Source organism: Dendrobium catenatum, unplaced genomic scaffold (assembly GCF_001605985.2).
Source record: "Dendrobium catenatum unplaced genomic scaffold, ASM160598v2 fragScaff_scaffold_133, whole genome shotgun sequence".
NCBI classification, from domain to species: Eukaryota; Viridiplantae; Streptophyta; class Magnoliopsida; order Asparagales; family Orchidaceae; genus Dendrobium; species Dendrobium catenatum.
Window position 1 is genome coordinate 5,943,012 of NW_021318595.1, and position 22,974 is coordinate 5,965,985.

The 22,974-nt window shown below is 34.3% G+C and overlaps 1 protein-coding gene and 1 long non-coding RNA gene across 2 annotated transcripts; both read right to left on the minus strand.

Annotated features, from left to right (window-relative positions):
- Positions 1-711: 711 nt before the first annotated feature.
- Positions 712-3,928, minus strand: LOC110106152. Its single transcript, XM_020835928.2, has 2 exons — positions 3,553-3,928; positions 712-1,016 (listed from the first exon to the last, which is right to left on the minus strand). Exons 1-2 carry the CDS (start codon positions 3,926-3,928, stop codon positions 712-714), a joined length of 681 nt encoding a protein of 226 aa, XP_020691587.2.
- A 17,798-nt stretch (positions 3,929-21,726) lies between these two features.
- On the minus strand, positions 21,727-22,535 carry LOC110106151. The gene is made up of 2 exons (XR_003702453.1): positions 22,395-22,535; positions 21,727-22,312 (listed from the first exon to the last, which is right to left on the minus strand). It is a non-coding gene; the product is annotated as an uncharacterized LOC110106151 (long non-coding RNA).
- Between the last annotated feature and the right edge of the window lie 439 nt (positions 22,536-22,974).

Genomic DNA, 22,974 nt, shown 5'->3' on the forward strand with positions numbered 1-22,974 from the left:
TTTAAACGTCGATTTTTTATTTTTATATGTTAGAATTAATCATTCTCTGATGGGTATAAAATTGTAAATGAATATTTATCACATCAAAGAGTGAGAGAGATAGAGTTCTCATCAACTGCTCTGCATACAGGCTCTTGATCATTGTGAATTAAGCTAAACGATAATATTTAAGTAATTTAAAATGATTAAAAAAACATGGCACAAACGTGCACACATAATTTTATTCGGGTAACCATTTTAATATTTTTCATGAAATAAAAAATGTATCAGAAGAGAAAAAACTTTCGCTGTCATAAATAGAGTATGATATATATATGGTGTTGATATCTGAACTGCTCAATTACTGTGCACACAGATACCTGATTTCATTTCATTTATTTTAGTTTTATTATCTACTGAAATATTCATTGTGATAAGAAAATATTATTTAATATTGTTACGGGCTAGAATATACGCAGCAGTAGAGTAAAAAATATAGTATCTTAGCAATATAAGTATATTCATCATACCAATAGATAGTTGAGAGAAAGAAACAACAAAACTTTTTTACATGGAAAATAAAAAAAGGAAAAAATTATGGGGCCTGACCCAGATGAGAAAATTCTACTAAGTTTGGGTTGATTACAAAGTTTAATTCACTTCTTTACTTGGAGATGTTGGAATTAGAACACGTGGAATAATCAAATGGAAATATGGCGATGATTGATGAACTCATGAACCAGCGGAAGGAAGGCAGTGGTTGAGAAGAACTTCAGCGATTATCAGGAAGAAACTCCGGCAGTGGACGAGAAGACAACTCTGATGATGGTTGGGAGGAAACTTCGACACTGGTTTGGAAGAACTCCGGCATCGGTTAGGAAGAAAACTCCAACAACGGTTGGGAGGAACTTCTGCGGTGGTCGGGAGGAACTGCGGCGATGGTTGGTAAGAACTCCGGCGGTGGTCGGTGGCAAGAGAGCTCCCAAACTCATCCCTTATTTTTCTTCTTATCCTCCCTCTAATAAGAAGAGTGGAAGCTATTTATAATTTTTTGAGAGTGACATGACTTATAAATATGTGGATGATCAAAATCAAAATGAGAGCGGTTTGAATTGACGACCAATATTGATCCCCTTAATCGTGGACCATTTAATAGTCATTTGAATGCCTTAATGATATCGGAGTTCATTGATCTTGAGCTCATTGGATTTGTCTCTTCGAGCCGCTCGATTTGACCATAAGCATTGATACATTTGAAGTTTGTTTGGTATTCCAAATTAAGCTTTGAATAGTTTAAATATGCTTTGAACCCTTGATTTAGCCTCATTTGGGCTCGGATCTAGCTAGTTTTGGTGTCAATGGGTTTGTTTTTTCAAGACATTCAGTTTGACTATAAGTTTGCTGTAATCGGAATTCGGATGATCCAAAATTTAATTTGGGAAGCTTGCAACTCAATTTTGATTCGAGATTTGTGCCTGACCAAGATAATTTTTTGATGAAATATTAAACGAAAATTTCGTGAACATACATAAGTTAACATCTCTTAAGAGATTGAAATTTTTTTCATAACATTTTTTAATAGAATTATAAGATATTATTCAGTTGAAAGATATTAATATAATATAATAAATAAGAATAAAAATAAATAAATATCATCTTGTGAAAGCGTTGGGATGTCTGCTTATTCATCACATGGTTGTAATAAATGATTAACTTGAAATGGAAATCATTAGTAGGAAGGCCGTCGGAAAATTCTGCGCCATTATTCATATAATATAATAAATAAGAATAAAAAAAATAAATATCATCTTGTGAAAGAGTTGGGACGTCTGATTATTCATCCGATGGTTGTAATAAATGATTAACTTGAAATGGAAATCATTAGTGGGAAGGCCATCAGAAAATTCTGCGTCATTATTTGCAAAAATTTGTCAGTATTTCTCTTATGGAAATTCAGCCAAAATTTTTGTCGAATATAAGTGGGCTTTAGAAGTCTATAGGAGAGGAGATTTGAAAAGGAAGACATGCTTCAAATAATGAGTGAGCATCAGAAGTCCATCTTTGGGATGAACTGGGTGAACATCAGAGATCAACCGACATTTGGAGATATCCCTCAATTGTTCTAGGTATAGATCAGGTGAGCGCCAAGTAGAGCTGTCAACATTTGACCCGATCTGAAAACCCGATTCGAACCTGATCCGAAAATTTCGGGTTTGGGTCAACCCAGTTCAATTTTAGGCGATGGAGAGTGCAAACATGGATATGATCAATAGTGAGCATCAACATTGGTCACTGACATGCATTGACGTTGACTGACTACTAATGTATGGAGGATTTGATGGTGAGTATTGTTATTAACTGATAGGTGACATTAGGTTTCGATGAGCATAATTTTGCTATTTATTTAGAGGTGTCAATAATCAACGTTATTGTTAATCGATAGAAAACGATTAGTTTTAACGGGCATAGCTCAAAATTTTTTCAGTGATAGAATTCTTTTTATTAAAAGTCCTCGCATGAATCCTCTTTAATGTGTGAAATCAAGATCTATCTATATATTTTTGGTTGGACATTCTCGATATTTCTGTTAGACATCAGAACACTCAATTATAACATCAAGAGTTAGTCCCCATTGTTCATTTATTATATTTTTTTTAATGTCTTAGAAACTCAATGAGCTCATAATGGAGTGATGATGGGCTCGTTGGATTAACTTGTCGAAAGTTTTGTTTCAATTATAACCCTAAAGAACTTGGTGGGTGGTCCTTTGAAAGGTATGATGAGGGTTCTAATTTTGTCTAGACAAAGCGCTTTTAGTACAAATGGGTTTATCTTATCAAGTCATTTTGTCTAGACTATAAGTTCACAAAATAGAGTTTAGGTGATATTGTAGTTGATTTTGAAAAGCTCTAATTTAAATACTTTTATGCTTTAATATCTAAAAATTACATCAAAATATGTGTTTTATCAGATTTTTTTTTGACATATTAGTTGTGTAAATATTTTTCAAAAAAAAAAAAAAAGTCCAAAAATAATTTAGGTATTGAAATATTTTTTAAAATGCAAAATCATAATTTTGAGAGAATTATATGGTGAGATGATTTTCAAAAAGTCAACTTTGACCTCTCATCATGTCTTTATTCCAATAATTTTCTCGCAATCACAATTCAACTGATTATTGAGTTACCTTGCCCTTTAGAACAAAAATTGTTTTTTTTTTTTTTTGAAATTAGCTATTAATTTTATGGCTCAAAATTGCCTCTAGTGTCTCGGTTAAAATCCAAAAAATTTAGCAGATCAATCATAAAAAATATTTCTCATATATATATACATCCAACTAAAATTATGATAACTTTCCAAATAATAAAATAATTAAAAAAAAAGCTTTAAAGGGTCCCTTAAATTTGCCAGAAAACCAAAACAAAAATGGATTCTAAATGGAGTATAAAAAAAAATTAATCTTTTATTTTTTAAGATCTGCAAAAATATATGCACATATGTATTTTGATAAAAATAATAAAAATTATTTTAGAATGATTATAAAATTATAAAGTATCTGTTCATTAGATAAGCCGAACCGGCTAGAGGCGGCAGAGGGGAACGCCGGCGGGGAAGAGAGGCAATCGAGCTGCCGGAGGAAAAGTAACTGGCGGATCTCTGAGAGGCGGCGGCATAGAGCGGCGGATTCCGATTTTAACTGCTCGTTCTCTCGGCGGACGAGGACGCAGCGGCCGGAGATGGATGCGATCCTTTCAGCCACTGCAATGTTCTCTAGCCGGAGACGGCCGACCCGGCTCCGGAGGTCTTCTAGGTGCCTCTGCTTCCGCATGCGAGACCGGCGGGCCGACTCACGGTTCGATATCATTCGCCGGAGACGGCGGCCGTCGGCGGAGGATAAGGTCGTAAAGTTAATAGTAGTGGTGGCGGCGGTGGTGGTGGAGCAGTCCATCTCGGTAGTAAGTAAGGAGGGAAGGGGAGAGGAGGCGGGGAGAGGGGAGGGGTATATATCATGGAATTGGTATGTTAGGTAAGAGTAGTTTAAATTTTCTTTTATTAATTTAATTGTTATTTTTTATGATATAATATAATATGAAAAATTCAAAGATAAAAATACCATCTTATTTCAAATTTTATATTATTGTACTATTTATTACATTGGTTCTTTCAAAAAAAAGTTTTTGACTTTTTAGAGTTAACATTCCAATTTTCTTTTGATTAATAGTTTTTGTCAGAATATATTTATTTTTTATCTTATTTTAATAAGAATACTGGTCTCATATGAGAAAAATAATAGAGCAGTAGGGTGTGGCCTCATGAAAAAATTATTATGCGCGGGTTCGAATTCATCCGGAGACGAATAAAAATGTGACACGTTATTCAAAAAAATGTATCGCGCTCGGGCCAAACCGGATGGTTCTCCTGCTAGGTATCCGGACAGAATAATCTCCCAGCCTCATGAGGCCATTGGAGAGTAAAAGCATTATAAATGTTATTGAGAGAAAAAAAAAAAAGAGAAATAGGAGGAACCAGTCACAAAAATATTATTTATTAAAAAAATTAGAATATTAAAAAAATTAGAATTTTAAAATTTTATTGATAAGACTTTTAGTATGCAAATTTTAGGGATCAAAGTAATGAAAAATTATTAGGTGCGGAGTGCAGACGGGAAGAGCACCGTCTGCACACACACAAAAAAAAAAGAGAAATAGGAGGAACCAATCACATAAAATATTATTTATTAAAAAAATTTAGAATATTAAGATTTTATTGATAAGACTTTTAGTATGCAAATTTTTAGGGATCAAAGTAATAGCTAAGTACTTCATATGGTTGGGAAGCTCGGACGTAAGACAAGAAATATTTAATCATCCTAATAAAGAAAGGATCAGTGTCCTTGAGAAGACATATTATTATGTGCGGAGACGTATGATTTTGTCTTTGTGAACAGTAAATGCACAATGGTGATCAGTAAAAACATAGTGATAAACAATAACTATGTTTTTACTGTTCACAGAGACAAAATCATATAGCTCCCTATATCCGATCTTCGCATGTAATAATCTCTCGCTTAAATAACTTCCTATCTAAAAAAAGACCAATGTAATCATGCTCAAAAAGGGTGTGATCACCCCATTTAAATTAGAAGAGAAGTGAGATATTGCTTCAAAAGCAATGTCATCTTAAAAGATAGAGTAAGATACCAAAGTGCAAGAGAGCTCTTTAATATAATTATATATGCTTACCCTATGTTTACTTTTTTGGGCAAAGGAATTCTATGTTTTTTTCACCCTTAAAAGCGATGAACATTTAATTCTTTGATTGATTCAACTATTTTCACAAATATTGTCTTTAGGTAAGGAGTTTTTAGCATCCATGGCTTTACAAAGAAGCACACCATTAAGGGGTTGACAAGCTCTCGATAATTTTATTTCAATTTGCTTTAAAAGAAGAGATAGTATTAGATATATTTGAGTAAGGTTTCAATTGGATGCCTTCAAAGCAAGTTTGACATTATTGAGCTTATTACGAAATCAAAATAAAGGATCCCCAACTAAAATTAGGCAGAAGTGATTAGGGTTGTCAAAATCGTGTTGCGGGTCGGGTTCGGGGTTGAACTCGGAACTGACCTGACTCTATTTGACAGGACCCGAACCCGGCCCATTTTTGCGGGTCTGGGTTCGGGGTCGAACATGGACCTAACCCGCGGAGGAGGAAGGAATGTCGTCGACCCTACAGGAAGGAGCGTCGTCGAAGGAGGTGAACGTCGTTGAAGGAATGTCGTCGAAGAAGGTGAATGTTGTCGAAGGAGGAAGGGATGTCGTCGAAGGAGGTGAATGTCGTTGAAGGAGAAAGGAATGTCGTCGAAGGAGGTGAATGTCATCGAATGAGGAACCGAGGATGGCAGAAGCGCGGCTAGGGCTCATGGGCAAAAGCTTATTCGCTTATACGTCGGGTGAAGCGGGTCAAAATCAGGTTCAAACCGGGTTTCCTGGTTGACTCGAACCTAACCCAAAATTCAAAATGAGTAAAAAATCAGGACTTCAACCTGACCCGTTCTTAAATCAGGTTGACCATAACATGAAAAATTCAGGTTTTATTCGAGAAGGGCTTTCGTGTCGTGTCAATTTTTGACACCTCTAGTTGAGATAATCTAAAAGTATTAGAGAGATGATGCCAATAGTTATTCCACATAAGCCTACACCTTAGCATAATAAAATTCTTCATTTGAAGTAGAATTAGAAAATGGTAGGAGGACAAAAGACCCATAAAGTTGAACCCAATAATGGATTAATTATTCAGCCAATAATCATTACAAAAGCCTTGTTAAGAAGACTTAATAAGATGCATACTTTGATGATTGGACTCCTTGAATTATAAAACAGTGTGGGGGACCTCAAACTAACCAACCACAGAACCACCTTGTAGGATATAATGGAATTGTCGCCAACTTTTTAATCTTTATATCTAATGCATCCAAAGTCTGTTAAAATAAATTGTGGGTCATAGAAAGAAAGAGCAATATTGATAATTTGTTGCCACATGACTTTTCCCTCAAAAGCCCCATTTTTGGTATATATAAAAGCAAGCAAAATTTTAATATAAGGGGAGAAACCAAACAGTAATGCAAAAAATATGTGTGGGCAGCAAGCATAATTATTATGTGCGGAGACCGAACGTAGAATGTTGTCTGAATACCAACTAGAATGCATCACATCAGCGGTACAAAGCATAGGGGTGAGATGACAAATTTTGATTGACTTCCGGACAACGTTCTGCATCCGCACAGAATAATTAATTCATTGAAAGAGATGTAAAAATTCTTGCTACTTTCCTTAGAAAGGAAAAACTTTAAAATGTTTGGCAATTAAATCAGCATCCTTGATATCAAAAGAGAAATTGTTCTCAAAAAGACATAAAATATCAATTTTGAAAAATTTGACTAAATTTCTTAAATCACCGATAAGATTAGTACTACTAAAAACCCTAACATTATATGTAATATTGGTTAAAAAGATCATAAGTTATTGAGAGATGATGGAGGACACCATTTTTCCATCTAATTTTTCTATTCTTCAAAGTGGATGATATAACATTCTTGAGTGATAGTGATCCTTCAAAAAATGAGGTGGAGATAAGATTCACAATAGAAGGAAGTTTAAGGATGCCTAGCAAGTGATTATGATAGAGCTATTGGGTAAGGTTTGAGAAGTGAGAGTTAGGATTCGTTTGAGACAGCTTTCATACTGCTTTCTAAAACTTTCTATTACAAAAATTTCAAATTCAAGAAATTTTTACACTAAAAAGTTGTTTTAAAAAACAAGAAGAAATTCATCCCAAACGAAGCCTTAGTTCATTATTATTTTAATAAAAAATAATTTTAGGATGAAAATATTAAAATATTAAATATGTGATGCAAAAATTAAAATATGATGACACATAAAAAAGAGCAATGATTGTTGAATTGAATGAATCCATTTTAGGGTGGCTATGCCCCTAAAGAAACTCCTCCAAATTTGCTTATACTTTTACGATGTTGCTGAAAAGCTATTTAATTCAATAAAAAAGAATTTTATTTTAATTATATATTTCAATACATTTAATTCATATTTAATCAAATTTATGTATTTTTAAAATTTACAGACATCAGTAATTCTATATTTTCCAAATAAATTAATTTTAATATCATTAGGCCAAACACCCCCACATATCACATCATTATTTAATTAAGTTAAAAAAATTATCTTTAATTCAAAATTTTGGATGATCTCTAGAGAAAATTAATTTAAATAAATATAATTTTACTTTTTCGAACTAATCTTGGAGGATTGGTTGGTGGGGACTCTGCGATTCGCCGGCTTTGAGATTCGATAAAAGTTCGTAAAAATTCGAAAACTCATACTGCATCGAAAAATACAAATGAATAAATCAAATTGAGATTTTTTATTCTTCTTAATATCATTTAATTTCACATTTAAAGAAAATTTTTAAAATTTTAAAAATTATATGTAATTATTTTTTATTATATATTTAAGAATTTTAAAAATTATTATAAATATTTTTTTATTTGAATATTTTATACAATTTTTTTTCCAACACTCATAAAAGAATATGCATACATTGTTATAACTAAAAAATACAAGTTGTTTAGTCCCACATCGCCTAAGAACTTTATGTTTTATTTACAGACCAAGTCACATAGTGAACCATCTCAAAATAATAATAATAATAATTTATAATAAAACCTTACAAAACCACGTTCTCATTATCCAGATTCAGAAGGCCGGCATTGTATAGGCTTTTTCCACCCGAAATGGCTTCTTTTACAGTTAGCAGCTTAGCATATAGCCACCAATTCTGTCAGCGTGGGCCAATACAAAGTCGCTTTGCAAGACAAAATTAGATTTAGTAGTGCGGCAAATTAAAGTCGCCAGCTTATATTTGCTACAGTTCTGTATGTAGGACAGCAAATGGGTTGGGTTAGTCAATTTTTCATTTGAGTCCAAGCCTGAATATGTAATTCATCGACATTTGGACTAAAGATTTTCTTCTTTTGTTCATTAAAAGCCTGACTTGGCCAACTCAAAATTCATTTGAATTTCATTTTCAAGACGACCATATTGCAAGTTTGCAACTAAGGTTTCATTTGGAATAAATTTTTTTAAACAACCTTCTAGTAAAAAATTTCCTAGAAATTAATGAAAAAATAGCGGTGAGAAGCCATTCCAAACGAAGCAAAAAACAATAGTGCTCAATCTTGTATTTGCTCTTTTACACCACATATAATGGTTGAATAATAATTTTGCAAGGACCATCCCACCAAAATACATAAAACTCAAGAAAAACAAATCTTTACCATAGCCACGATGAAGCTCAGCAGGCTTAGCGTAGAAGATGAAGTTGCTTCGTTCGAAAAATACAACCTGCAACTTCTCCTTGTGGAAGATGGACTGTAGTCTAGCAAATCGCCCGAAAAAAAAGCAGGAAGCGACGTTTCGGATGTTCTCAAAGATATGTTAACCGCGCATTTTTTGAAGTAGTTCGGATGGTTCGTGTTATCGGGTAAACATAGCACACGCTCTCCTCATTACGGTGGGGTCAAGGTGGGCTCCACGTGGCGCGATACTACTTGTTTGCATACACAGAGCTACGTCCGCACTCCGCACCCAATAAAACGAGAGCTAAGAGGGCGTGGCTACGACTCAATCGATCAGGAAAGAAAAATGTACTAGTACAAAAAAATCTCTCTTTGAGTTGGGATAGCGGGCAGGATTAGAGGAAGCAAGGACAGATAGGCTAGGATTAGCTGTCGCTTCTAGACAAGGAATTGAGGATAGAGGTAGAAAGTTTTCCCTTTATGACTTCTCTTGAGCTTTTCCTTCATGCACTGGGAGAGGAAAAATGACTTCTAAACTTTTTGGTTGATATTTCGATGTAACTGTGTGACTTTCTGGATGTTTCACCCTGAGGAATGCCTAAAACCAACTTTTAATAGCTATGTTTGTTCTATTCTTTAAAAAAAAAATCATGAATTTTAGAGATTGATGTGAATTGTTAAATAAAATCCAAACAACTTTCATACTTCTGGGCTTGATCTGAATTGCAGAATCAAACCCAATTGATTGTGCAATTATCATACATTTAAGTAGATAGATGATCAAATTATTTGGGCATAGTGATTGTGTGAGCAGATTATATGTAAATTGAGCTACAATACAGAAAATATAAGTTTGGGAACAAAATTGAAAGAAATATTACAATAAGATTTTAGAACAGATTTTATATGCTTTAAAGATCAATCGTCTTGCAGTCCTGAAGACAAATATTTCACTATCGTATGCTCTACTTGTCAAAATCCACCAAGGCCACCTGCACCTGCGATCCTCATGGACGAATTATGCGGATGACTGGCAAGTTTAGCCCTCCTAAACTGATCCACAAAGTAATGCCTCAGCTCTAAATTTGGTGATTTTGATTCATTAGAATTGTAAAGGTAAACTCGGTGTATGCTTTTTTGCTGATGATATTCTTCTTGTTGATAAGACTAGAGAGGGAGTTGAAGGTAAACTTGAATTATGGAGGTCAATCTTAGAGTCTAAAGATTTTTGCTTGAGTAGATCTAAAACAGAATTTATGGAGTGTAATTTTAATAGTAATAGACCTAATGAGGGGATTGTGATTTTGGGCGATCAAGTCATTAATAAGAGTGCACGTTTTAGATATCTTAGATCGATTGTTCATAGTGATGGTGAAATAGATGTGATATTATTAGCATAATTCAAGTTGAATAGTTGAAGTGGAGGAATGCATCGGTCTTGTTGTGTGATAGAAAAATACCCCTCAAACTTAAGAGAAAATTCTATAAGATGGTGATGAGGCCTGCAATGCTTTATGGAGCCAAATGTTGACCATTAAAAGAGAAGCATAATATTAAGTTAAGTGTGGCAGAGATGAGGATGCTCATGTGGATGAGTAGCTTTACCCTTAGACATAGGATACAAAATGAGCATATACGTAAAAAGGTTGGAGTAGCTCCAGTAGAAGATAAGATTAGAGAGAGTCGCCTTAAATGGTTTGGTCACATAAAATGGCGGCCTTCCGATGACCCGGTTAGGAAAGTAGAGGTATTAGATTTGACTTATGTTAAGAAAGGTAGATGCAGACCTAAGAAGACCTGGTTAGAAAATATTAGAAATGATCTATCTTTATTAGATTTAAACGATAATTTGATTTTTAATATGACACAATGGAGAAAAATGATTCATGTAGCCGACCCCACATTGTGGGATAAGACTTGATGTTGTTGTTGTTGTTGTTGTAGAATTGTAAAGGTAGGAGTTCATTTAGGGCATCTCCAACCAAAAAACTTAATTTTCACTCCAAATGCAGTAACTAGTCTCCAATCCAACTCTATTTTCAAAAAAAATAAAAAATTGTGTATATTCTTTCTCATACTTTTTTCTAATCTAATTTTCGAATTAAAAAAAAAAAATAGCGTGCGAACAGTGCAACTAATATGGTGAACGGCATTTTATTTGGCGATCGAATGTAGCAAACCAGCAATGCCAAATGAGTGTTATACATTTGGTTGGAGACGCTCTTAGTTGTTTAAGAAGGTTTTTTTTAAGATTACCAGATCAAGTCCTTGTGTTTTGAGATTCCAAATTTAGGGTCATGTATGACAAAAAATTTGTGAAAAAAAATGACAAAAAATTTGTGATTTCATCATCTAATTAGGACAAAGAAAAAGTGTTGAGATCATAAATTTGAATGCCGCCTACATCAAAACTTACATCACACACAATTCCAAGAAAAAAGTTCAGACAAAATAACAACTATTAAGCTGATGAAGCAGATGAGACTAATAACATTAAGAAACCAAAACAATCAATATCTGCATTCACCATATGCTCCATGCATTCTCGGAAAACCATCAAGAAAAGCTGTGTTGACCAAATTTCCACCCTAAATTAGATCCCTCTTAATTTGATAAGTGGGAAATCTTGTATTGAGATTTGAGTTATTTGTAGGACCATTTTAAAAAAATCATGTAATTATTTTGAGAGATTCTGGACATCCTAAATAATTTGCATGTGCTCATATTGACATTCCTGAACTATGTAAAATCCAATCTATAAATAACTCCCTTAGGAACCACAGCAATCTCACGCCCATAAGTAACATCATGGAAGGATCAAACTGAGAGAGAGAAGCAGAAATCAGCTGGTACTACTGGTTGAGAATTTGGATCTTCCTAGAATGAAAAGTTAAGTTCCTTCAAACAGTGAGAATAAGAAGTGCAGAAACTAGTCTTCATCATTCAACAACAGGAAAGGAGAAAAGGAGAGCCAAGTTTTCAGCAAGAGGAAGGCGTGTGCTGCTTACAAAACCAAGGCAAGGCAGACTTTTGTCTTGTTCGCAGGAAGAAGGAAAACTACAGCACCTTTAGTTCAGAACTAATAACAGTTGGTAACTTGAATCATCTCCATATTATATTAAGAGTAATCTCTTCAAGTACCGCTTCAAAAAACTTGATGGATTTAATTTGATCTATGTGTGTGCTTTGTGATTGTTACTGTCTCTCTTTTGCTGTCTTTGATTCCTCATCTTCGTATGTATTGTTCAGCATTATTTAATATCCTAACAATATGAAGATCCATCAAATAAGTACCAGACATAAGCTAATGTGATTAAAAACAACAGGACTTGCATTGAGCTATTTTCAGGGCAAATGGAGACAGTTCCTGAGCTTTGATTTGCTTATGAAGAGCTGTAAATACACTCCTTTGAAAGATGCATTCCTTGCTAGTATATTATCAAATATCATCAAGGAAAGACTTGGAGACAAGAAAGCGATTGGTTTCTGACTGGCTATATGTCAATTAAGTGTGAAGTATAATAATAGTTTTGTTCGGAATAAATACATCGTTTAGTAGCACTGCTTCAATTTCAATGAGGAATAGGAACTGAAAGAGGAATAGAGCTTACAAGAATTAAGAAATGTACAACAATATTCACATCATATTAGTGGCTGTCATATGACAGCCACACTCCCAGCAGCCAATTAATTAGATCAAAAATCCTTTAAAGATAAATAATACTTCCCCATTATGTTCTTTAAAATATTGTTTTATTGACAAACTAACAACATCTGGATAAATTCATTTTTATCTTTCATTCGCATCACCACCTAAGTTACTCATAATAAAAGATGATTCACAAAGGCCTCAACAGCTAACCGAAATTCAAAGGGAAACGAAATATAAGCAACATTTCACTTTTCTGCTCATAATGATTTTTAGTTATTTGAAAGAAACTATTAATTATGTTCGTCATTCTTACTGAACCTGCTACTGATGTCGAAATTAAGACTTGTCTTTGCTGGGCACTCCTCATCTGCCCCTGACCCTGATGGTTAACTATGAATTCTACAAAGTTGGTTGGTTGGTTGTGGAACCTTTGATTTGTAAGGCTGTGAAATCTTTTTTTTCTAAATGTTCTCTCCCTATGAAGGTCAACGCTAGTACTATTTCTCTTATCCCTAATTTTCCCATGTAAACAACTTATCAGATTTCAGGCCTATACCCTCTGTAATGTCTTTTATAAGATTATTTCAAAAAATTTAGCTTCTCTGCTTAAGGAGATTATGCCTCATATTATTTGTGATAACCAATCTGATTTCATTCACAAACAGGTCTCTACTGATACTGTGCTTCTTGTATCTGAATTACTATTGGAGTTTAAGAAATATGCTAAGAAGAAGCATTTTGTGCTAAGTTTAATATCAAGAATTTAAAGCTTTTGACACCATTTCCAGGGATTTCCTTCTTGCTATAATAGCTCAAAAAGGGTCCCCCCTCTCTTTATTTATGGATTAGGGCTTGTATCGGTGATGTTCACTTTTATATATGAATTTATGGGGGTTTAGAAGATTTCTTTAATTCCTGTTATGATTTGAGGCAGTGTTTCCCTCTCAACCCTTACCTGTTTTGCATTGTCATGGATGTCTTTTCTTTTTTGATTGATGACCCTGTTTCTCCTAATCCCTTTATTGGTCTATCTTGTGATGGTTTTCAACTGTCAAACTTACTTTATGCTGACGACTTGCTTGTATTTCGCAAGGCCTCTATTCAGAACTGTAAGGCTTTAGTTGAGGTCATAGACTCTTTCTCCAAAATTTATGATCTGTCTATTAATCATATTAAAAGCTCCCCCATCCTCTCTCATTGCATCACGTCTCCTCACACTATTTGTTCTGCTCTTAATATTCAAACTCATTGCACTAAATTAAACTACCTTGGTCTCCCCATCACCTTCAAGAGAGCTTGCCATTCTGACATTGAACCTCTGCTCCTCTCTATTACTAACCATCTTGCTGGCTGGAAAGCTATACTTCTTTCTTTTACAAATCGGTTGCAATTTTTGGGATATACAATTTGGAATACTATTGTGTATTGGATTCGTGGCTCTACCATACACAATTCTTGCCTTAAAGCCTTGGGAAGAATGTGCTTTAAGTTCCTATATTTTGGTGATACTAATGCTAAGATACTCCACCTTATATCCTGGCAAAGGACTTGCAAGCCCAAGAAATTTGGGATCCCTGGTCTCCCTGATCTCAAGGCTCTCCAGTTTGCCTACTGCTGCTCTTTAATCACCAAGTTTTATAACTTCCAATCCTCTCTCAATCACTAGTTCAGATTTAAATACTACTCCCCATGGAAAACCCTCTTTTAAACCTTCCAACCTTTGGACCAACATCCACAGTGCGACCGAGCATATTACTAGTAGACTCAAATTTTCCTATTTTCCATAATAGCATGGTCTCTCTTCACTACGACCCCTGCCTCAATAGCTCCTCTATATCTGCCTCAGTTTACAGTAATTACTTTGCCTCTTTGTTTCCCACTAATGCTATGGTCTCTGACCTTACCTCTGGGTGTACTTGGAACCCTCCTGACCCTATGGATGATCATCTACAATCTGTCATTTTGGTTATTCCTATTTTTTTAATGATCAGGCTTATCATCTGTTGCATTATCTATTTTATCTAGAAAGAAAGAAATGAAAGGCACTTTAACTCTAATTTTGGGAGCATTCCTACTTTATACTCCAAAATTCGGAGGCCGATTTGCTGGAAGTTATCAAAATAGAAGAATGGGAAAATTCTTAAAGGCTTTTGGACTCTTCATGATGGTTTATCCTACTGATCTCTTTTGGGTTCTTGGATGATATCTTTCCCCATGGATTTTGTGTTCTTAGAAGCTGGATTTTATGTTGGGGACTGGTTGTTGTATTTTTCTGAACTTTGGAGGCTTTCGCATTCTGGAGATATGGATTCATTTGCCTCTCTTGGCCATTGATTTTTTGCTTGTCTGCTATTTTTGAGTTGATGTTGGATGCTTTTCGTGATGAATTGCATGGTCTAGTGGGGTTTTTTATATGCCAAGGACGATGATGAAATTTCCTCAAATCCCAGACCCCCTCCCCTTCGGTGGTCTTATGGCAACCAGGGGTGGCCGTATGCTGCTCAGATCTCTAAATTCTCTCGTTATTTTTCTTAGTCCTGGCATAGTGGCTCCTTCATTTTTGTTTTCTCTCTGCTACAGGGTTTTTATGCCCTCATGTCTTTTTACTGGTTTGTTCTTCACTGGTTATTGTTTATTCTTTGGCTGTAGTTCTTCACTATCCTGTTGATAGTGATCTTTTTTTATTAATTTTTTTGGGTGAGCTTGTTCACTATTTTGGTAGCTATTCATCTTACTTCTTTACATTGTATTGCACTACACTTGTAAACCATATCATTTTTTACTAATACGAAGGGCTCTACCCCCAATTTTCCAAAAAAAAAAAAACATATTTGATTGAGTGGAGGAGATTGCCAATGCTTGTGGGAACAATATCATGCACACGATAACTTGTTTCCATCCAAACATTGCAAATGAGTTGCACATCACGAGGTGAGGCAATTTTTTGGCATGTGATCCAAAATCCAAAGAGGATATGAATTTTAAAGCCTGTAATAGAGAGGGTTCAAGAAGGAATAGTTGCATCTAAAGGAGAGCAAGTTCTAAGAACCTTAAAGGGGAAGTACATGTGAAGAATAGATAATTATATGATTTAGGGGTTATTTGGTTAAAGTAAAAGGGGTGTGAAGTATTCCAAATGCAAATGTTGTGAAAATATTAGTTTTTGGTTGTAAGTTAAAGAAATGCAAATTAAATTTCAAGTGTATTTAAGTTCTTCCTCTAGTTTAATTTTGATGTATTAAAAAATTGTTAAATATGACTGTTTTTAAATATACTATAAATTTTCTGTCATTATCCCCACAAGCCGACACTTCCGCCCATCGTTGGCCGCTACACGCTGCTGGTCATTGGCCACCACTCAGGCACTCACCACCACCAATTGTCGGCCACCTACCTCTGCAGTTGTTGCCTACCGCTCAATGTCAGTCGTCATCATCATCCACCTGCCACTGCCACTCAGTGCTCACCACCAACCATTACCCACGGCCTCCATCAACCTCCACAGCCACCGTCGCAGCCCTCTAGCCACTTAATACCATCATTGTTAGGCTTTACACAACATTTATTTTACTTCAAGCTAAAAAAAAAAAAAAATGATCACATGTATTTATTTAACATTCATCCAAATAACTCCAAGCATTTCAAATACATAATATTCATTTAATATTGCATTACATATTACTTTGCATTCTTTTTTCATCCAATCAAATGTCCCCTTACGCACTCTTGATTACTCTGGACTTCTTAAAGAAGCCTAACTAGGAAAGGAGATATCTCTCGCATCTAAAAGTGTTTAGTTGTCCTTCTTATGTATATATTGATCATGATATTGGAGACAAGCTTGAACCAAAATCAAGAAATGTTACTATATTGGATATGGCACTTAAGAATTTGGCTAGATATTCAAAGATAATGAAAACAAGAGAGTAATCCAAAGAAGAAATACTATTTAAATGAATTTGTAATGTATCGTGATATATCAATTAACAATGTGCCAGAAAAGTGCACTACATAGAAAGTTGATGTGGAAGAGCTCATTAACATTGACAATAGATTTAGTGAGAAAAAAATGAAAATAAATGCCTGATGAGGACATCGACAGACGCTACCGACATGTTTATCGCCGTCGAATTCGCAGATCGACGGCCAAGATTCAGCACCTCTATTTTTGATTCAGATGTCATGATGTAGTCGATGTATTTTACTATTTTATTATTTTATCTTTTATTTACAGTCTTTTCCGTTTTTACCCCTGTGGGGAGTTACTTTGATGTTGTAGCCCAGAGGGCAAGTATGTACTTTCTCTTCGCTTGATTGGAGACCTATAAATGGTGGTCTCATGTGATGTAAAAGGGTTAATGAATATTTGAATGAAATCTAGTTTGTTTCTTTTCTTTGTCTTCTTGCATGAGAGCCTGAAGAAAGAGAGAGAGAGAGAGAGAGAGAGAGAGCTCAAAGGGAGCAATTCGCAAGGCCCACCAATCGTTGGAAGAGTCCTCGGTTCGTGGTTAGATTCTTCTATCTTCGTATTCGTATTCACATCCATCTCCTTCCCCTCCACTACAAGAAATCCCTCTTCAACCCCTTTTGCAGCCACCCCTTGAGAACCCGCCGCCGACCTCCATCACCATCCCAGCCGACCACCTTGCAGGCCAATTTCCCCACCTCCTTTTCCTAGTTCCCATAGGAATTTGAATTTCAAAATTCAAATTCTTTCCAAAATTGGAAATTCCATTTATGGAAATATTTTTATGAATTCAAAATAAAATAAAAATTTTTAGATTTATTTAAATACCTTCCTAGTCATCATTCACATTAAGAAACTGTTTTCCTCCTCTCTCTAATCTCTCTCTCCTCCTTCATACCGCCGGCCCCCTATAATGGGTTCCCCATTAAAGAGTGCAATTAAACCCCCACCATATTTGAACTCCAATATGAATTCAAATATTTCCCCTCTCCCATTGTTTTAAAACTGAAATCAATTTCAGTTTTTAAATCCTCCCTCCCTCTCTACAAGCCGCCGGCCCCCCTCTTAATGGGCTTCATTAAGTTCTCATTAAGCCCCCTTAATTACATTCAAAATTTGAAATTCATTTCAAATAATTCCCTCTAAATTTACTAAAACCTGAAATTAATCTCAGATTTTATTAAACCTCTTGTTACAAGCATCCAACTTACTTGTCCCTAACCCTAGCCCTCTTCCTCTTGCACCCGCCGACTCCCACCCTCTCTCCTTGAGATTCCCGCCGGCCTCATCCCCTCTCTCCCACCTTATCAACTACAAGTGCTCTCTTTCTCCACACCGGTTCTTCCTCTCTTCCCGAGAAAGATCCTCCTACGCCAAGCATGCATGGCGGATTCAGAGTTTGAGTGGGGATTAGTATTCGACGCCGACGGAAGCATCAATATCCTCCGATCTCCGTGCTTTGACGTAGGATTTGAAGACGACGCCACAGTTGACGAATATTTGGAGCGAGTCGTCCCGATTCTTGTGAGCACCATCAACCAACGATTCTCAACCTTTCCATCAACGAGGTTCTTCGGTGCCGCTTCTCTAGTGGTAATATCCTTCATCGCTTGGACCTTCTTTCTCCGCTAAAAGCCTACTAATAATTGAGTGAGACGGCCCTCGACGTGAAATTCTCATTGTTAAGCGTTGAGTTTTTGTCAATCGTACTTTGCATTTAAATTCCCTTGAATTTTGAATGAATTGTCGTGGTTAATCTCTCGTGTACTTCTTTGGGACTTAAGCAAGTTAAAAGTTTCTAATTCCTAACTCTCTCTTATTGCTAGCTTAAATTTGAAAGAGCAAAACTTTAATCTTTTCAATTTAATTTCTGAAATAACTCCTAGTAGTTTCACATCAATGCTCTTATAATCCAATTGGTAACTTTAGAATCTTCATAACTGTTTAAATATATAAGATATAAAAAGTGACAAGAAGCACTATTGCAAGTGAATCTTCAACAAGGCCATTAAGTAGCAAGCTAATTAATACATTTACTCTGATAACACTCACTAGGAAATGTGGATGAAAGAGGGAATAAAGTTGAGTTCCATATATCAGTGATCAAATCTATTTAAAATATCAATGATCAAATCTATTTATCGCAGGACAGAGACCTACAAGAAGCTTGAATCTTCCCTTAGTAATATAAAAAAAAAAAATCATTTTTCATTGTATATAAGAAGGATCGTTTAAGAATTTAAAAAGTGGTTTAACATGAGAATTTTTTGTTTAAAATTCCAAAAATGTCGTTTCAAACTTTACTTAGGCAAAGGGAATAAAAGCAAATGGAGTTTAATTAACTGTGGAGAAAGGTTAAAAATCGAATTCTAAATTTGCCAGTTCGAACTTAGGCAGGAGTAGACTCAATTAAATTTAAATTAGTTAACAAAAAGAACTTTATTGTGAAAGTTTATATAATCCAGTTCTAATTGATTTTTGAATTTTCATCTTCCAAATTTAATAGGTGAAGACGCATAGAGTTATCTCGTCTACCAATTTGATTCGAAGACTAATGTTTTTGATGTTGTTCCATCAAAAGAGGAGCGAAGGCATCAATTGCATGGGATGATGAATATGGTAGAATTAATCATGGCTTCCTTAATGCTAACATTATTCTTATATGCCTAGTTTTGATGGAATTATTTATTTTGCAAATGATTGCATTCTTAAGCTGTGAAAATTTTATTTGTACATATATGAGGATAACTAAAATAAATATTAGAAAACTTGTTGAATATTTGATGGTGATTTTTTTAAGATCTCTAGGTGGATATTGAAAAAATTTAAAAAAAAAAACCAAATTTGCACAAGTCTCCAATCAGTTGTGTTCAGAAAATTTTTCTTGCCATAACACAATTTATTTTTAGATAGTTCTTTTGATTTATCATGAGAATTTTTATTTTTTTAATAAAAAAATTTATTGATAAATCGCAAAACAAACTATAATTCTAATATAAAATAATAATAAATTACTAATAAACTCATTCTATGGATCTACTAATTATACTTCAAATTTTCTTATTAAAATAAAAAATATTAACATATAATAAATAATAAATTTTTATTGAAACATTGAAACCATTTTTTTATGCTTTATTTCATTTTTTTTAATTCTAGCAACATACACTTTGTATATGTGTAATTAAATTAGTAAATACAAAAGTCATCACATAGCACTCAACCAAACATACCTTAAAGATTGTCATATACTGTTTTTTTTTTTTTTAGGGTTTATGATAGACCGGTGTTAGACCGGTCAAGGAGGGACCGGCCCGCATATATGCCAGGCATAACCAAGTTCCGCCCAAGCCAAATCCCGCACCCCTTGGGGTGGGGTCCACGCCTTAATGCATTGGAGAAGGGGGCGGTTTGGAGGGAAGTTCAAATTAGGGAGGGCTTCTTTGGTATTTGCCATGTAATTGTATGCTTTAATTAGTAGTTTTTCCCTAGGGTTAGGGTTATCTCTTGTTTGGCTGAACTTAGATTGTTCTAAGGATTGATTGGGCTCTAGCTAGCGGCTAGGGATTGGGAGAGCCAGAATCTCCTCTTGAATTGAATATCCATTGTATCTTTATTATTTTCTTCCATCAAATTCTTGTCAATTCCTATTTTTCAAATTGTTGAAATTCAAATTCAGCCTAGTGTTTTCTTCGATTTCTAATAAGTGTTTCCTAATAAGCATCCAAGCGCCATTACCAGTGTTTCAAAAATCAAAGTGGAATGGCCAATTTGACCATAAATCGATCAAGTTGTCAGTCCAGTTGAGTTTGAAAATCAGATTCGTATTGAACCGGTTTGAACCATTGGTTCAACCGAAAACCATTGAATCGATCCCAATTTTGTAGAATTAGCCAGTTCTTCAGAATATTATATTTTATTTTAATAAAATTTGTAAGAATATATTTTTTGTTTTATTAATTTTTATTTTTTAAAATTCATTTAGAAGCAAATTCAATTAGTATACATGACTGTCACCTCACACAACTTAGCTTATTACTTATGGCTTATGCATTACACTATATAAGATAATTATTTAAAACTTTCCTATGATATAAAATTAAAAAAACTATGTGAATACTGGATAAGAGTTAGGTTGTAAAATTACAGTCCGTCTCTGACATTTCGTCTCCGACATCATCCTCCAAGCCGTTCGCGAACTCGACAACAACATCATCTTGGTTGTCTGAGGCGTCATCCTTGCTTTTTCTCCTCCTATTAACACTATATGTAAGTTTTTTTAACCCTAAAATCTTTGATTCTAATTCTTATCAAATCTTTGGTTTTACGATTGAATAGATTGTTAGATCAGACAAAAAAAAAAATTAAAATGTGACGAAGGCTGATCATGCTGTTTTTGTTTTCATTCTCAATATAGGGTTTGATGCAGAGCATAAACGAATGAATGTTATTTTTTCTTTCCTTTGAACTCATTATTGCCTTTACACTTTCAGATGAATCATGTTAGATTACTCATTTACTTGCCTCTATGATCACAATGTTTCTGCTTTCATTTTCAATATAGGGCTTTGATGCAGAGCATAAACGCCTAAAGTTTTATTTGGTTTTTTTTTGCAGGGTGTTAATACACAAATGAGATTTCAACCACGTTTGGGTCGATATCTTGCAGCTGCGACAGAGAACATTGTGGCTATTATGGATGTTAAATAGAACTGGGGTTTCAACTATGAATTGCTGGTACTCATCATCGAACTGAGGTATGCATTTCTTTGTATTATATGTTATTTACTTATTAGTTTATATTTTATAGATTTTGTTGTAGTATTTTTAATTTATTTTGAGTCGTTACATATGGTTAATGAATGTCAAAATAGTGTCATAGGAATCATAGAATGTTAAATGGATACGGAGGTGAAGCTAATTTTATTAAAATTTTAATAGTATTATTATTTATTACGTCATTTGGTTCGACCCCGGTTGGACCGGTCGAACCGTGAACATCTCCTTCGTCCGGTCCGGTTTTCAAAATCTTGATAATACATATATTATGCATTTATATTAGAATTTTTCATTTTAAATTCTATTTAATATTCATATATCTATATTTATGATATACTTATATTTGGATTCACATTACTATTTATTGAAGTTTTTTAATGAGTTTTTATATCGAATCATAATTAAGCTTGTTCATTTGTCTTAATCGAGATATTTTTGTATTTACTTTTAAAAATTTTCATTTATTATATAATTTATAGTATATTGAATACTTATATTATTTTTATTATGTCATCCGGTTCAACTACGTTAAATCATTGACCAAAATCTCTGTTTATTCTGGTTACATGCGCTGATTTTCAGAACTTTGATAATTACTTGCCCACACACCCACATCACAGCTCAAACTCGTAACCTAGAAGGTCAGGACTGAAGCCCCTGCGACATGCACAGCAGGCGGGTGACTATAAATACAGAATTTTCAAGTTCAGAACTTTTCTAGCTAGATCTATGCGTCCTAATTCTAGGGCTAAGAAAATCTTCAATTTTCCCAGCAAACACTCTGACACAACACCACTACAAAACCTTTCCGTTCTGCCCTAACCTTTAGACAGCAACAAGCCCTGAAACAACGAGGAAACACAATTATGCCTAGCATCGCAACGAGTAAGTGAAAGCTCCTTAGCGGCCCCATGTTCATCATAAAAGGAATTCTTGGAAGAGTAAAAATATTCAATCAATCAGATAAAGCGAACAACCACTAATGAAAAAGAACCCTAAGGTAGGGAATGCGAATACCATATATCCCATCGAATCAAAGTAGTTGAAAATCGGTAAAATGCTGTCAAGAAAAAAGAGAGGAGGTTAAAAAAATCCTAAATCCTAGACGCAGTAACAAGCTGCGAGATTGGAGAGAAGCATACCTTGGTGCAGTTTGCCTGAGGGAATCGAAGGGTGGAGGGGCTTCTGGACTTTCGGCAGATCGACACCAAGATTTCAGCGGGATTTTATAGGCACAAAGAAGATGAAGCTATTTTTCTAAATTTATGCGACGTGAGTTTCTCCGCAGTATAATTAAGTTATTAGATGGATTTGTAAGTCAGATATTGAATAATAAAATAAAATTATTAGAGATAGATAAATATTATGAATATCTAATATTTTAATTTTTTATATAATTGTTTAATTTTATTGAGGAGTAACACATAATGTATAAAATTAAGATGCTTATCATAAAAGTAAACAAATTCTCAAATAAAACTTATTAAAATATTTAACAAAAATTTTATTCTTTTAAATAAGAACTGTCTAAAGATGTTAGGGATAGTAAAAGCATGGGATTCTAAAATTAAATATTTTTACTTTTATTTTTAAAACTAACATTCACTTGCTACTATTTATAATAATGTCAATTTTAAAGAGCTTAATAAAATTTTGATATGTAACTTTTATTTTTAATAAATTCTTAATGATTTGATCTTAGCACATATAATACATGAATTC